Source organism: Hemicordylus capensis, chromosome 6 (assembly GCF_027244095.1).
Source record: "Hemicordylus capensis ecotype Gifberg chromosome 6, rHemCap1.1.pri, whole genome shotgun sequence".
Classification (NCBI taxonomy): Eukaryota; Metazoa; Chordata; class Lepidosauria; order Squamata; family Cordylidae; genus Hemicordylus; species Hemicordylus capensis.
In genome coordinates, this window is record NC_069662.1 from 114,989,347 (window position 1) to 115,003,447 (window position 14,101).

A 14,101-nucleotide genomic window follows, 5' to 3' on the forward strand; every position below is an offset into this window, starting at 1 on the left:
TCAGTGGAAACCCTGTAAGCTGGTTGGCAGCAGCTGCCAAGAACAAATCTTTTAGGGCCCAAGGGCCCCCTAATAATCTTTCAATGAGGCTCACATAGCCTCAGGTGTGTGTGCATGTGTGTTTTAGGAGAGCTATCTGCAACCATAAATCAACAACAGTGGGATTCTTTTACACTGACTGGTGATTTGAATGTCTATTTTCTCTATTTGTTTTTCACCATTCCTCCATGGAGCTCAGAGCAACATTTGAGCATAACTCTAACCCAAGAGTAAAATGTCAAAACAGCTTCATGAAAATGCCTGTCTCAAAAATGTTGTTGTTTCTGGCATGGCCTAGCTCTCTGACTTCAAGATTATGGTTCATATAGATGTGACAGTTACTGGACACAGCTTATATTAGAGAAAGACCACATCTTGTGGTACATGTTAATATGAATTTTTAGAACATTTGCATTTTTTTACTTCAAGCAAATACATTCTCAGTAACAAACTATGGGAGAATTAATTTGCAGGACAGGAGGAACTGCTGAGTAATTTTTTTGTTATAAAATATGGTGGGCATACACATCCTGTAATAAATGTATTAGAGATTCATTTGATTGTGTCCTGAGGCTACAACTTAAGAAACAGAAGACTCTTCTACTGAAACTAATAGTGCTTGATTGCAAATAAACACATTTAGGATCAGGTTATGAGCTCTTGCTGAGTCATCACATACACTGGCTGATATCCAGACTAATGAAATACTGGTATTGTGAGAGAAGCACTGGTATAGCTTCTGAAGAGTTCCAGACTAATGCTACACCAGTGCTTGTGCCGGTAGGGATTTCAGTGACCTCCTCTTCCCTTGGAAGCATTCTGTTCTACCCAAAAATATGTCCCTGAGGGCTGCATAACCCTTATGAACATATTTTTGGCACAGAGCGCTTCTATAGAAAGAGGAAGTTATTGAAATTTTCCCCTCCCCCGATGGCTAGTGGAAATAAGTTAGCTGAACTCTTCCAAAGCACCATCAGCACTTCTTCCATAGCAGCCATGCTTTGATAATCTGGACTAGATTTAAGCTTTAAGTGACCTTGAGCCTCCGGAATTATTTTCAGCAACTCTGGGGACTGCGGTGATAAGAAGATTGGAGTGGGGGAGGCTTTTGCAACAGTGAGAGAGCCACTCTGGGTGCTGGTCTATGGCAACATATTTTGCCACTGTATCATAGACATTCCCAGAAATCTGTTGCAACTGATGAACATAAGAGGAAAACACGTCCTAAAGACATAATTTCCTGTCACAAGCAAATGATCTGGATCCAAACTGATATGAGAAATCAGTCACACCAAACTTATATGAGAAATCAGCCAAAGGACTTCCTTGTATTTTCAAGCTAAACTCATCTTTGTTTCATAAAAGTAATGCTGCTTCACAAATTGATGTATAAAATATTAATTTAGACACCCCAAACCTGACAGTTTTCTAAAATGGAGCAAGGTAAAAATTATTTCTGAATCAATTGTGGGCCAACGTTTACTATACTTATGAGACAACTTGTCCTTCCCAATTTAACATTAGTGGTTTGTTTGGAGTAAAGGATTACAGAGTACTATACCACCAGCAGCTGAACTCTGCTTGCTTTCAAAATTTGAAACCATTAAGATCAGGAATTCTGAGGGAGTTATCAAGAGGTTGTTATGGGACTTTCACCTGTTAGCCAAATCTAGGAAAATGTATCTATTGCAACCTGTCAATTTACCATCTAACATTTATGAAAATTTTTATGAATTTTCATAGGAACATTGGAAGCTGCCATATACTGAATTAGACCATAGGTCCATCTAGCTCAATATTGTCTACACAGACTGGCAGTGGCTTCTCTCTCAGCCCTATCTTGGAGAGGGAACTTGGAAACCTAAATGGAACTTGGAACCTTCTGCTCTTCCCAGAGAGGCTCCATCCCCTAAGGGGAATATCTTACAGTGCTTACAGATCAAGTCTCCCATTCATATGCAACCATGGCAGACCCTGCTTAGCTAAGGGGACATCATGCTTGCTACCTCAAGACCAACTCTCATAAATCGTAACATTTAGTTTATGAAACAAGCTATCCCTTTAAACCTGCACACATATCCCTTTTCACATACAAAGGCTCACTGAAATTTTTATTTATTTATTACATTTCTATAATAAAATATGAAATGCCATCATATTTTGCCACTGTCTTTTCATGTGCCTCATTCAGGCCTTTCCCCATGATGTTTGTCAGTTTTCCAGTCAACAGGTAGTTGCTGTATGTTGCAACTCAATAAAGGGTTCTGTGTAATCCTTAAGGTTCTGATATTACTTTTTTCTTTATTTCCCCAACTATGTACTGTCTTGGCTATTTATTGTTTAAATAAAGGTAAAGGTAGAGTGTGCTGTCAAGTCGATTTCAACTCCTGGTGCCCACAGAGCCCTGTGGTGTTCTTTGGTAGAATAGAGGAGGGGTTTACCATTGCCTCCTCCCGTGCAGTGTGAGATGATGCCTTTCAGCATCTTCCTATATCACTGCTGCCTGATATAGTACCAGCAGGGATTCGAACTGGCAACCTTCTGCTTGTTAGTCAAGCATTTCCCCGCTGTGCCACTTAAGGTGACTATTGTTTAAATAGGCTGCTGTTATGGCAATCGCTCTGTGACTGGAAGACAGGCAGTTGATAACAAAGATGATGTCTCCAGTACTGCTGAATCCAGTTTTCTGCATACAGCTGTTGACACCATGTTCAAGCAACAGCATTTAAACAACTACATGCAATTATTTGTACTTTTTTCCTGATTGTTACCCATAAATACATCTTATCTCATAAGATAAGCAACTGAAAAATAAGCAACTGTTTTCCTTTTGAAGTTGTGAAAACCAAGCCTACTAAAATGTAAAACCTCACAGGAATTCAAGTTGTAGAAAACAGGCATTTATTTTTAGTGCTAACTGACACAACAGGAAAATTGTAAATGTAAGCAAACACCCAAGCACATCTCAAAGTCAACCAAAGCTTTATAAAAGGTGAAAATGCTATTTTCAAAGAACAAAGTATCTCATAATATCTTAATAGTCACCTAATGTATGGTCAAACTCTAATAAAAATGTATTCTAACACCCATGACTCATAAGGTATGGAAGGCATTGAAGCGTCTCCTTTGTTCCTAGCTACTGATAGCTATGCCAATTTCATTTTTGTTTCTAAACATTTAGAAGAAATTTCTCAATGGTTCTCTGCTTAGTATTTCTTTGATACTTCAAATACTAGACTTTTTTTTTTTTAATTAGCCTCAGCACTTATCTGCCCTGAAGCAAAGAGAGGCTGAATTCTGGTCATGGGGAGAAACTTTGGGTAAGGCCTAAAAGGACAGGGCTTAAGGGAATGAAGCTGGACCTAGATCCACATCAAGGGGAGAAGTGTTGAGAGATGTCTGTGAAGGATACTGCTGAAGGAAGGATCCTAGTCCTGAACCCAGGAACAAGGTTTGCTAATCAGTGCTCAGATTAATTACAGGGAGGCACAACCACCTCAGCTACCATTTCTGGCAGGCTATAGGGAGCCATGGATTAATTTAAATTAGGAGCAGGGCCTTACTGAAATTAAGGCCACTCCTGCTTTTTTCCACAAGACCCAAGTACTGATTTGCCTGCTTCAACTACTCAGAAGCAGTCAAGGTCTGGTTAGGCTTCAGCGATTCACCTGTCTCTCCATCCACTCCTTACCCCATCCTTTGAGGGCAACTCCTTTCCTGATCATTGACCTGTTTGGCCAAGCCAAACATATTCACCTCTGACAGACTACTAGTTAGTTTGTTTTAGTGATGACTTTTTGTTGCCACAAAATATCCATCATCCCTATTTGCCACAGTCATTGCATGCTTTATATCCAGCAGATGCCACACTGCTTTGATGAGAATGGTTAGTTTTAAAAATATAAAGAGTATTTGTAGTTAACTATCAAAAGGAAAATACAAAAGGGAAATGATGAACAAGAATAAACATGCAATTTCTGTTGCATCAGTCCCAAATGGAAACCTTGATGTAAAGAAGCAATTTGAAGTATGACATGAAATGCATTTCAGCCTAGAAATGTTGTCGGATTATTGCTGCCACTTCTTCATTTGAAGAGGGAAACCATGACAAAAGCATTAAAAGAAAACACATACACCTTACATCAACCCCCAACACAAATATAAAGTTTTCCTCAAGGAAACAAAGAAATAGAAAAGATTTTGAGTACGTGTTGAAAAGGTAATATGGGATTTTAAACCATGTATTATTTTCCAGGATTGTTGCATTAAAGATGGAAGTCACAGGCAGCAGATTACACTAAATATTTTATATAGGATTTTGCAGCTAGGAAGAGGCAGTCACTTTTATCAACTGTAACCTGAAAATCAATCTACAACCACATTAAAGTCTTTTTTCTGCCTCCACAATTAACTTTGTGCATTGACATCTAGGCATGTAGTTTCACTGTTATATTTGTTAATGACAGGATAATCTGGGCAGTCGATTAGCAAAATATGCAAATCCTGAATACAAACATTTATATGCACAGGCTTATGGACAGAGCAGGGAGAGAAAGTGGAAAGAGTGCCAGTTTTACAAATATGATCCATGATCATATTGCTAAAAAGAATAAAATAATCTTGTGGTGAGAACACAGTTGTCTTCAGGAGCCACAAACTTTGGAATTGTTGCTAACATTACTGCAATACACAGACTGTTTCTAAACCTAGATATATTAGAAACGGATTATAAACTTGTTAGAAAATAAAATGAGGAGGACTTCAGAAATGGTCACACAAAAAGGAACTTGTACCTTAGCCTCTTCCTTTGTTAGCTCTCTATGTTTATTCAAAAGAAGCCTGCCAAACACTTTTAAAACCAATGACTAGCAGTCATGATAATCTTCTGCCCTCTATCCTTTGACATTTTCATGCACAGGTTATCATTTCCATGAGAGCCTGTGCACAACATTTCAAGGATGGTGAAGAAGTTGGTGCTCATGCACATTATTCCATTAATTAAACTTTGGTTTTAACGCAAATTACTCAGTGATTCTCCATTGCTCATTAGCATGACTGCGTGCTCAAACAATCATAAACTGAACCAAAAAAACAAACCTTAGAAATTAAAGAAGTAAGTTGCAGCAACAGAAAACTCTGCATGTGCAGGAAATACAGGAGAACCTCAATATTTGCAGGGGTTCCATTCTCCACTGCAACCATGGGTATGGAAACTGCAAATACGAAATCATTGGGGCTATGGGATCACGGGGGTTAGGTTCCTGGAGGTCAAGGAAATTATTGAATATTGGTCAAATTTTGGGGTGGGAGGAATGCAGGGGGAAATTGCCTACTGTGCTTCGCTCGTCTAGTTGAGCTCTGCACCCAAATGGCAGAAAATTGCCCCCAAATCATGAGTTTTAATTTAAAAAAACAGAACCATTTTGAGGCTCCCGAACACAAAATGGCAGCTGGAAATGACCTCCGAGGTCATTTCTGGCCATCTCTGACCCACGGATATGCGAAATTAGCCACTTATTTGCCAATCCACCCCACCACATGCCACATATACCCAAGGCAGAGTGTAAATTATCCGACCATGCACAAATCCGTGGATGTGGAGTCTGCAGAAATCAAGGTTCTCTTGAGAAAATGATGGATAAAAAACATAGAAAATAAATGTACTGTTCCACGACCCAAACTCTAAAGCAATTCAGATGGAGGGAATTTCAAAAGAATGTGGCACAGTTTGTACAAAACATAAGATAATTAAATAAAGACAATGTAGGAAAAATGTAGATAGGAAAAACTGGCAGTGAGTACCTGGGGAAATTATCTGTTTATCATAGATAGGTGGTAACTAAAATACAAGCATTTAAAATTGGGGATGTGTGAATCAATTCGAGTGCAAAATGATTTGTAATTAAATCTAGCTGATTCAGGCAATTTGTAGACAGAACAAATCGCCCCTGTGCTCAATTGCCCAGGGTCAGGTACAAAACAAATCACTGAAAATATTTGGAAATTTAGACCTCCATTTTGTGGCCAAAGTGGGTTGGGTGGTATTGCCCAATGGGTGGAAGCTACCACCCAAATTTCAAAGAAATTGGGCAAAGGGATGATTTTTAATTTTTTTTTTTTTTAGGTTTGTGTGTCTTTAAGCTTTTTCCCATAGGGAGTATTGGGGATTTCAGCAGCCCCATAACTCAGTGTGGGGAGGACCAGGGTGATCCAGATTGGGTTGTGGTGGGTGGTAGTTCTCAATAGATGGAAGGAAGCTGCCACCCAAATTTCAGAGAAATTGGGCATAGGGATGATTTTTTTAAAAAATTGAAATTTGCGCATCTTTAAGCTTTTCCCCATAGGGAATAATCGGGATTTCAGCAGCCCTATAACTCCATGTGGAGTCAGGGTGGCCCAGAGTGGGTTGTGATGTAGTGCCACAACCTGCTCTGGGTAGAACAAAGATAAACAAAGATGTACATTCATCATCTTTGGTGCAAAATGATGAATGACAAGAAAATCCAATCCACTATCAACAAAATAGTTGATTTTTAACAACAAAAATCAGTACCTCATGGGCTTGTGGTTTTGGGGGTGGTTGGCACCCTATGTGCACTACACCACAACCCGTTCTGGGCCACCCTGGTGTCCCCCACATGGAGTTATGGGGCTGCTGAAACCCCCATTATTCCCTACCACCCACCCCACACTTTCCCCCCCAGAACCCCTTTTTTGCCCTGAATCATTTCAGATTTGGATTTGGATTGATTTGTATCCAAATAGAATCTGGGGTGATTTGGGGGCAGATCAGGGATGATTCGATTCAGGCACAAATTGAATCAAAAAAGTCGATTTGTGCATATCTCTATTTAAAATATGTATTTTAAATACTTTTGTATTTTGTATCTAAAATACTTTCCAGACAAGTATTTTGTATTATGTATCTAAAATACATTTGCTCAGGTATTCTGTATTTTAAAAATACATTGCCAAAACCAAAATACATCTCAGCCAATCACTGCTTTGCTTTTTTATTTCAAGATCTGCCTTTTTATTGCAAGCAGGTAGCCCACTAGCTTCCAAGCATCCTTGTGTGTGTGCTCTGTTCCTCCCTCTCTGCCCCCTGAAGTTTGAATAGTTTTACTCTGCTGCAGACTGGTCAGCCAACCCAGTTTAAAAGTCAAAGGGAAATCAAAGGGAAGAAAGAGAGAGAGAGAGAGACTGTCCCTGTGAGTAAAATGGGAAATGACGGGTGAGGGTGGCATTCTGCCTTTTTATTGCAAGCAGGTAGCCCACTGGCTTCCAAGCATCCTTGTGTGTGTGCTCTGTTCCTCCCTCTCTGCCCCCTGAAGTTTGAATAGTTTTACTCTGCTGCAGACTGGTCAGCCAACCCAGTTTAAAAGTCAAAGGGAAATCAAAGGGAAGAAAGAGAGAGAGAGAGAGAGACTGTCCCTGTGAGTAAAATGGGAAATGACGGGTGAGGGTGGCATAGGAGTCCATGGGAGGGGGGGAGCGACTAGCCCTCCCCCATTTTGAATGCAGGAGAACTCCCTACCTCACAGCTTGCTTGCTTTAAAGTTTCTCTGTCCCTCTAGCTGCAAGACTGCAACTAGAAACCTGACCTTAAGAAGCTGGAGATCTTCTGGCCTAGTATCTGTAAATTTGCAACTTGTCTAAGGTTTAGGTATGTTGTTTTGCAGGGTAGTTTAAAAATATCTCCCTGTCTGTGTCTCCTATTATTTACTGTGACTAATGGTGGCATGCTTCCATTTCTTTCCTCTATGTGAAACCAAGCATCAGCATATGCTCTGTCTAAAGTTTACCTTTAGAGAGCTTTGTGTTCAGATTGCTGGAGGGCATGCAGAGTGGTGGGGTGGGACATACTGAGGCAATTATCACAATCGCCAAGAACAGGCATGGAGGGTGTGGGGCAGGGGAGGCTGCTTTTAACTCAACTTCCCCCCAGATGACCAAGCACCAGGTCTTTGGCATGCCTCCCATGCGCCCAGATGAGCAGCACTCTATGGGGGAGCGTGGAGTGATATGCTGCCGGAACTCATTGTTCCGGCCTCCACGTATTCACCCAGCAACCTCATCTCTGCTTCAACCTGGGTCTCCATCCTCATCCTGCAACCCAATCACTACCCACATTGGCTTATGGGGCAGTAAGAATCTTCTTTATTTTCTGATTTGTAGGAGGATATAAAAATACATCTTTTTGATTTGTATATGATTTGTACATTGTATATGATTTGTATATAACCTAGAAGCTTTCTTTAGCTTTCTTACTATTTAGAGGAATCCTTCTGAGTCACTCCTGTAAAGCACCCCAAGCCCCACCCAATTCCTCTCAGTACTTCAAGAATAGCAGAGAGAGAGAGAGGAAACGGGGGGAGTGGATTAATTAGGTAAAAGGAATTGTTCTCCTCCTCATATGATTTGACCATATGATTGCTTCACCGTAAATTCAACTTGCTGCTCATTTTGATTATGCCACAGCTATAGGAATGTAGCCTTTGTCGTGACTAACTTTCAATTATTTCACTGGGTCTACTCTAAGCAAGATTAATATTGGATACATCCTGTTGTGTTTTGATTTCTATTAACATAGTTTGTGTATATTTTGCTCCCACCCCCAGAAAAAAGCCTGCAGATGCCCATGGAAGGTGGTGAGAATGGAGAAACATAGCAAAAGAAACAAGGTATTACGGTGTTTTGGAGTTATTGATCTGATTAAGTGTTTTAAAAGCTGGAAATACTCCAGATTTTGCAGGCCAAATCCAAGCACACAAGTATGTTGGATGGGTATCCCATTGTCCAATGGCTAATTTTTTAGACATAATACAAGTCTAACATCAAGTGGTCCTGTAGAACAGTTATTTTCCTTTGCTGGGATGATTCACTGTGCCAGAAAGCACAACTTTAGTGATTTAATATTTGAAAAACTTGTATCGCTTAAAGATAATGGAAACAAATTCATATAAGTAACCAACATCTCAAAATTGTTTCCTTTTTTCAGGCATTGTATTTGTATTTTAAGACATATTTTAAAATATTATTTTGTATTTTTATTGGTTGTTTACCAAGTATTTTGTATCTAAAATACATTTGCTCAGGTATCTTGTATATAAAATATTTTTTAGAAGTATTTTGCCCATCTTTGCTGTTTATAGGCCTATGATCTAAAAAACTAATGAGTCTTCATATCTAGAAGATTCAGCCATGCTGGTTGACATTCAGATTAATGCTGCGCTAGTGCAATGAACAAAGGTGCATGCTCTCAGGAAGGTCACACAGCTCTCCGGATGCTCAATGATGTGTAATCCCTTGCCCTCTCAATCCACTTGCACAAGCATTGCCCTTGTGCAAAAAAGATAATGGAACAGGAACTGACATTCAGACAAGTGTTGTTCTAGAACACCAAGTGCACACTTACGTGCAACAGCTTTACATAACTGAAAGCAATAGCTCAAAGCAGTCCGAAATCTAAAGTTGATACCGGACATAAGAAGGAAAAGTAGCCCTTTTCCTCTATCGCAGAACCACAGTTGAAAACAAAAGGCAAGATTTCAAACATGTTTTTGACATGATTAATATATTCTTATTTCTGCCAGCCAGTCACACTTTTTCCTCCTTTCTTCCTATATCATCTGCATTTTCTGATAAGAAAAGTGATCTATGATGATGGTACAAACAAGAGAAATTGATTACAGCATCCTACAGTGTGACCTTTTGACTAACTATTATTGTCTCCTTACTTTCATTTCTCTTTGGTGTCAGCCCCTTTTAACAGGTGAGTATCATATTTACATTGTATTAGATCCTCATTCCTTCTCTTATAAACATTGTTGTGCTGGTCATAGACTGTAATAAACCTTGAACTATAAACATTTTTATATATTATTTGACAGATAAATTGGCAACATGGGGTATTACTTATGCTATGCCCTACCATATTTTTATTTTGCATACAGAAAAAGCACATTTTCCAGGGAATTAGTACATTTTAGCTGAAAACCTATGCAAAGTTACGTGCACTTAAATCCTTTTTATTTCACTGAGTATAGGATTACTGCATAAGGTTGTTAAATTAATATATTTCAGAGCTATTTTTTAAAAAAATTGTTCTTCATAAATGACTGGTTGATCTGATTGCCAGCTCAGAAATATTTATAAAATAGTAATTTGTGATCATTTCTTATGAGATCAATAACTTTTCACTAAGGGAAGTGATAGGAGAATACTCAGACGTGTGTCTTTCTTATTTTCAGTCAGGCATGTGATTCACAAGTCTGTTTGGGTAATCAGTTTCCAGGAAGCTCACTGAGTTTGTGCGGTAAAACACACATTTGACTTCAAATTACTCAGAGATGCATATGGGAACTGTCTAGATATTTCTTTACAAATATGGCCTTCAGTGAACATCCCCTCTTCAAATTATTGTTTTTAGAGATATATGGGTACTTGGGTAGATCAATGAGGAAAAGTAATGGGAGCTATTTGAATGCAAGTCATTCTGAATCTATGGGTGGCTTCACACATAACAGTAGCAAGTAAGTATGGAGAAGCACCAATTTCTGCCAAGCGTACTACTACCACTGCTGCTGCTTCCATTATGTCTGAATCCACCCATGTTGGGCGGAAGATGGCAATAACTCACCTCAGGCTGACTGTCAAGCTGACTTCAAACCAGCTTGGCTGGTGGCCACATGGGGGTGGGCCTTCTCGGCTGCTGCCCTGAGATTTTGGAATGCACTCCCTACTGAAATACAATCCTCCCCATCTCTGACAATTTTTAAAAAGCATTTGAAAACCCAGCACTTCACTCAAGCTTTTTCAGCTTTCTAAATTTTTAGGTTTTAATCTGTATTTGATTTTAAATTATCTAAATTGTTTTAAGTTTTTGTGTATGTTTTTAACTTGTTTTTATGTTAGTGTTAACTGCCCAGAGATGAAAATTTGGGGTGCTGTACAAATCTGATTAAACAAACCAACAAATAAATAAATAAATGTCTGCTTCCAAATGTCAGTCTGAGGTGGGTTACTGAAATCCTTTACCTGACATAGGCTGGTTCAGACGTGACAGAAGAGGCAACAGTAGTGGGAACATAGCAAGTTGCCTTATACTAGGTCAGACCAGTGGTCCATCTAACTCTATAATGTCTACACTGACTGGCAGTACCTCTCTAAGGTTTCGGGCAGGAGTCATTCCCAGCCCTACCTGGAGATGACAGGGACTGAACTTGTGACATTCTCCATGCAAAGCAGATGCTCCACCACTGAGCTACGGCCCAATCCAGGAATTGGCAGTTCTCCCATACTTATTTGCCTCCATTACATGTGCAGCTGTTTTATGAAATAAGGCTGATAAAGCATATATCTAGATATTTGCTTGTATCAGTCATATAACAGGTTTCCTACTACCTGCTATCTTCTTCTTTAGTCCCTCCATACAAGAATGCATATGGATGAATGTAAATGCCCCCACTCCTAATGGACAAAATTAGCATTAGCTTCCTTTTGTTTTATTTGATAAAGTTATTCTGTTGCCAGGCATACAAACAATCCCTAAAGAGCAGACCAGACCAGACCACACACATTTCTTTCCCTTGCATCTGTGCTTAAATCTGCATGCTTTAATTAAATCATTTTTTCTAGTGGGAAAGCATTTGATATGATAGAATCTAAGTTTGTGATGTCATTCTTTTCTAGTTTCTGAGATGCTTCCCATACAACCTAAAGGGCGGGCCATGGTAAACAGTATGCTTTGCATGCAGAAGGTCTCAGTTCCCAATTCTTGGCATCTCCAGGTAAGGCTGAGAAATATCCTTTTCTGAAACTCCAGAGTGCTCCTTACAGTGTAGACCATACTGACCAAAACAGACCAACGGTTTGACTCAGTATAAGGATAAATTCTAAGTTTTAAAGAACATGGAGCCTTAAATTGATTACTACTTTGCATATTAACTAGTGGGGAAATCTATCATTTATTTTTCTATTAAAAACACTTTGAGAACTTTGGTTGAAAAGCAGTACATAAATATCCTTAGTAGTAGTAGTAGTAGTAGTAGTTTGTAAAACTAGAGAAACAGCATGAAATTTGCTGAGGAAAAAATCCCATTTCATTTATGATAAAGATAAATAAAAAACCCTGCAATACCATACTGAAAATAAACAAAGAAATGCTTTCAACAGTTTTGAAAACAGTATCTTAATGACAGTAACAATTAAAGACTTATAATTCCATACTAATTTATAAAACATAACTCCTGGTACTGTATTTTTAAATGATTCACCTTATAATTCAAGAAAAGTCAGCACTTTTGAATATTTTATGGGTAGGAAGAGACATGGATAGAACTGAGCCCACAAGAAATGCGAAGCCCAACAGTATCAACATGCTGCTGACAATTCAATCATTTAACAAGCTGTAGAGAAAGTACAACTGACCTCCCGAGGACAAATTATTCTCTTGGGACGAGGAGCTTCCTGTTGTAACTGATACACTGTCAAATAAAAACACAATCAGGGTTAGGAGACTGCAATAAACACAGGCATTTATTTAGATGGAATTAAGGCAGATGTTTTTTAAAAAATGAAAATATGTTTCCCTTCATATGAACAGAAACCAGGGCTAGGTGGAGACTATATGATGACATATTTAGGAATCATATAGATGTACAAAAAACAAGGGTCAGTTCCTTTGTGCTTGTGGTAAGCTCAGTTTCCTTCTCTGTTCAATCTTCATATGACATACACACTTGCCTCCATTATGAATGCTGATTTCCTCATCAGGTTGCCTCATAAGAACAGCCCTGCTGGATCAGGCCCAAGGCCCATCTAGTCCAGCATCCTGTTTCGCACAGTGGCCCACCAGATGCCACTGGAAGCCACAGACAGGAGTTGAGGGTGTGCCCTCTCTCCTGCCATTACTCCCCTGCAACTGGAGCCTCCTTCTCCTCTTGCATACTTCTGGCTGTTTTGTCTGTTTAAGCACCATCTATAAAGTAAAGTCGTGCTGTCGAGTCAGTGTTGACTCCTGGTAACCACAGAGTCATGTGGTTTTCTTTGGTAGAATACAGAAGGGGGTTACCACTGCCATCTCCTGCACAGTATGAGATGATGCCTTTCATCATCTTCCTATATCGCTGCTGCCTGATATAGGTGTTTTCGACAGTCTGGGAATCATACAGGGATTCGAATCAGCAACATCTTGCTCCCTAGGCAAATTATTTCCCTGCTGCATCATTAGGTGGCTAAGCACCATCTATACCACATTTATATTTTAAAAATCATGCAGGATCTGACGTTTTTAATTATAAATGTCTCTGTTTTTAAGCTGAAAAAACTGCTCGAAGGAAAAAAGGGAGAAACATGTGTCATGATTTCACAGGCAAGCTAGCCATTCAATGCTCTGCACAGCCCCTTCTGCATCAGTTCTTGTACTCCTGAGCTTGATCATCAAAAGACGATTAGACGTGTGGCCACATGGCAAGTCAGCTTTCCAGAGTCGAGTAGTTCCAGAGTTGAGTGGTTCCTGGAAGATATTTCTATGCATATCTTCCCATACCTTTGGAATGCACATTAGTCAACCTATATGGAAATAGTAAGTGAATTGTAAACTCCTAACATTGATTTTCTCTCTCAAAAGTACTGTTTTGATTTGTAATTGTTACTAGCACCATTCATTGCAATAGTTCTTTTGAGGGAGTAGGGATTTGTCGACACAGACTTCAGCCAACTGCAGCACAAACTTCCATTTTCATGGTAGTTCCATGGCCACAAGGCTTCCACTGTGCTTAGCAGACTACATTATATTACCATGGCTTTAAAAGCTTACAGCTGCATTAATGTTGATAACTAGTTACCGTAGTTATGTACAGGCATATTATTTGGAGCAACACGATCAATGTTGCCCTAGCTTTTACCCCTTGCTATTACTGATGCACAACCCTGATCCAGCATGGATGGCTTGATGACTGTAGAAAAGACCATGGAAGCTGAGACTTACTGTGCGGTCAAGATTCATTTGCTTAGTTTTCCTTATTATAGTTGCTCCACCTGGTTCCAGAGAATGCAA

At 39.4% G+C, this 14,101-nt stretch overlaps 1 protein-coding gene and 1 long non-coding RNA gene across 9 annotated transcripts in view; one reads left to right on the top strand and one right to left on the bottom strand.

Annotated features, from left to right (window-relative positions):
- The window catches only part of CHN2 (chimerin 2), a 218,505-nt gene that overhangs the window by 113,402 nt on the left and 91,002 nt on the right, over positions 1-14,101 (bottom strand). For both annotated transcript variants that reach the window (XM_053262420.1, XM_053262419.1), the window contains exon 3: positions 12,472-12,527. In XM_053262420.1, the coding sequence (XP_053118395.1) occupies positions 12,472-12,527 (56 nt within the window). The remainder of the gene's footprint in view (positions 1-12,471; positions 12,528-14,101) is intronic.
- LOC128330107 (uncharacterized) overlaps positions 1-14,101 on the top strand; it is a 44,990-nt gene that overhangs the window by 5,345 nt on the left and 25,544 nt on the right. For 3 of the 7 annotated variants that reach the window (XR_008309955.1, XR_008309958.1, XR_008309960.1), the window contains 3 exons: positions 8,661-8,723; positions 9,689-9,814; positions 11,734-11,831. This is a non-coding gene — a long non-coding RNA (uncharacterized LOC128330107). Of the gene's footprint in view, positions 1-8,660; positions 8,724-9,688; positions 9,815-11,733; positions 11,832-13,360; positions 13,752-14,101 lie in introns of those variants that run through there. The other 4 variants (XR_008309957.1, XR_008309956.1, XR_008309961.1 and 1 more) reach the window with 2 other exon arrangements.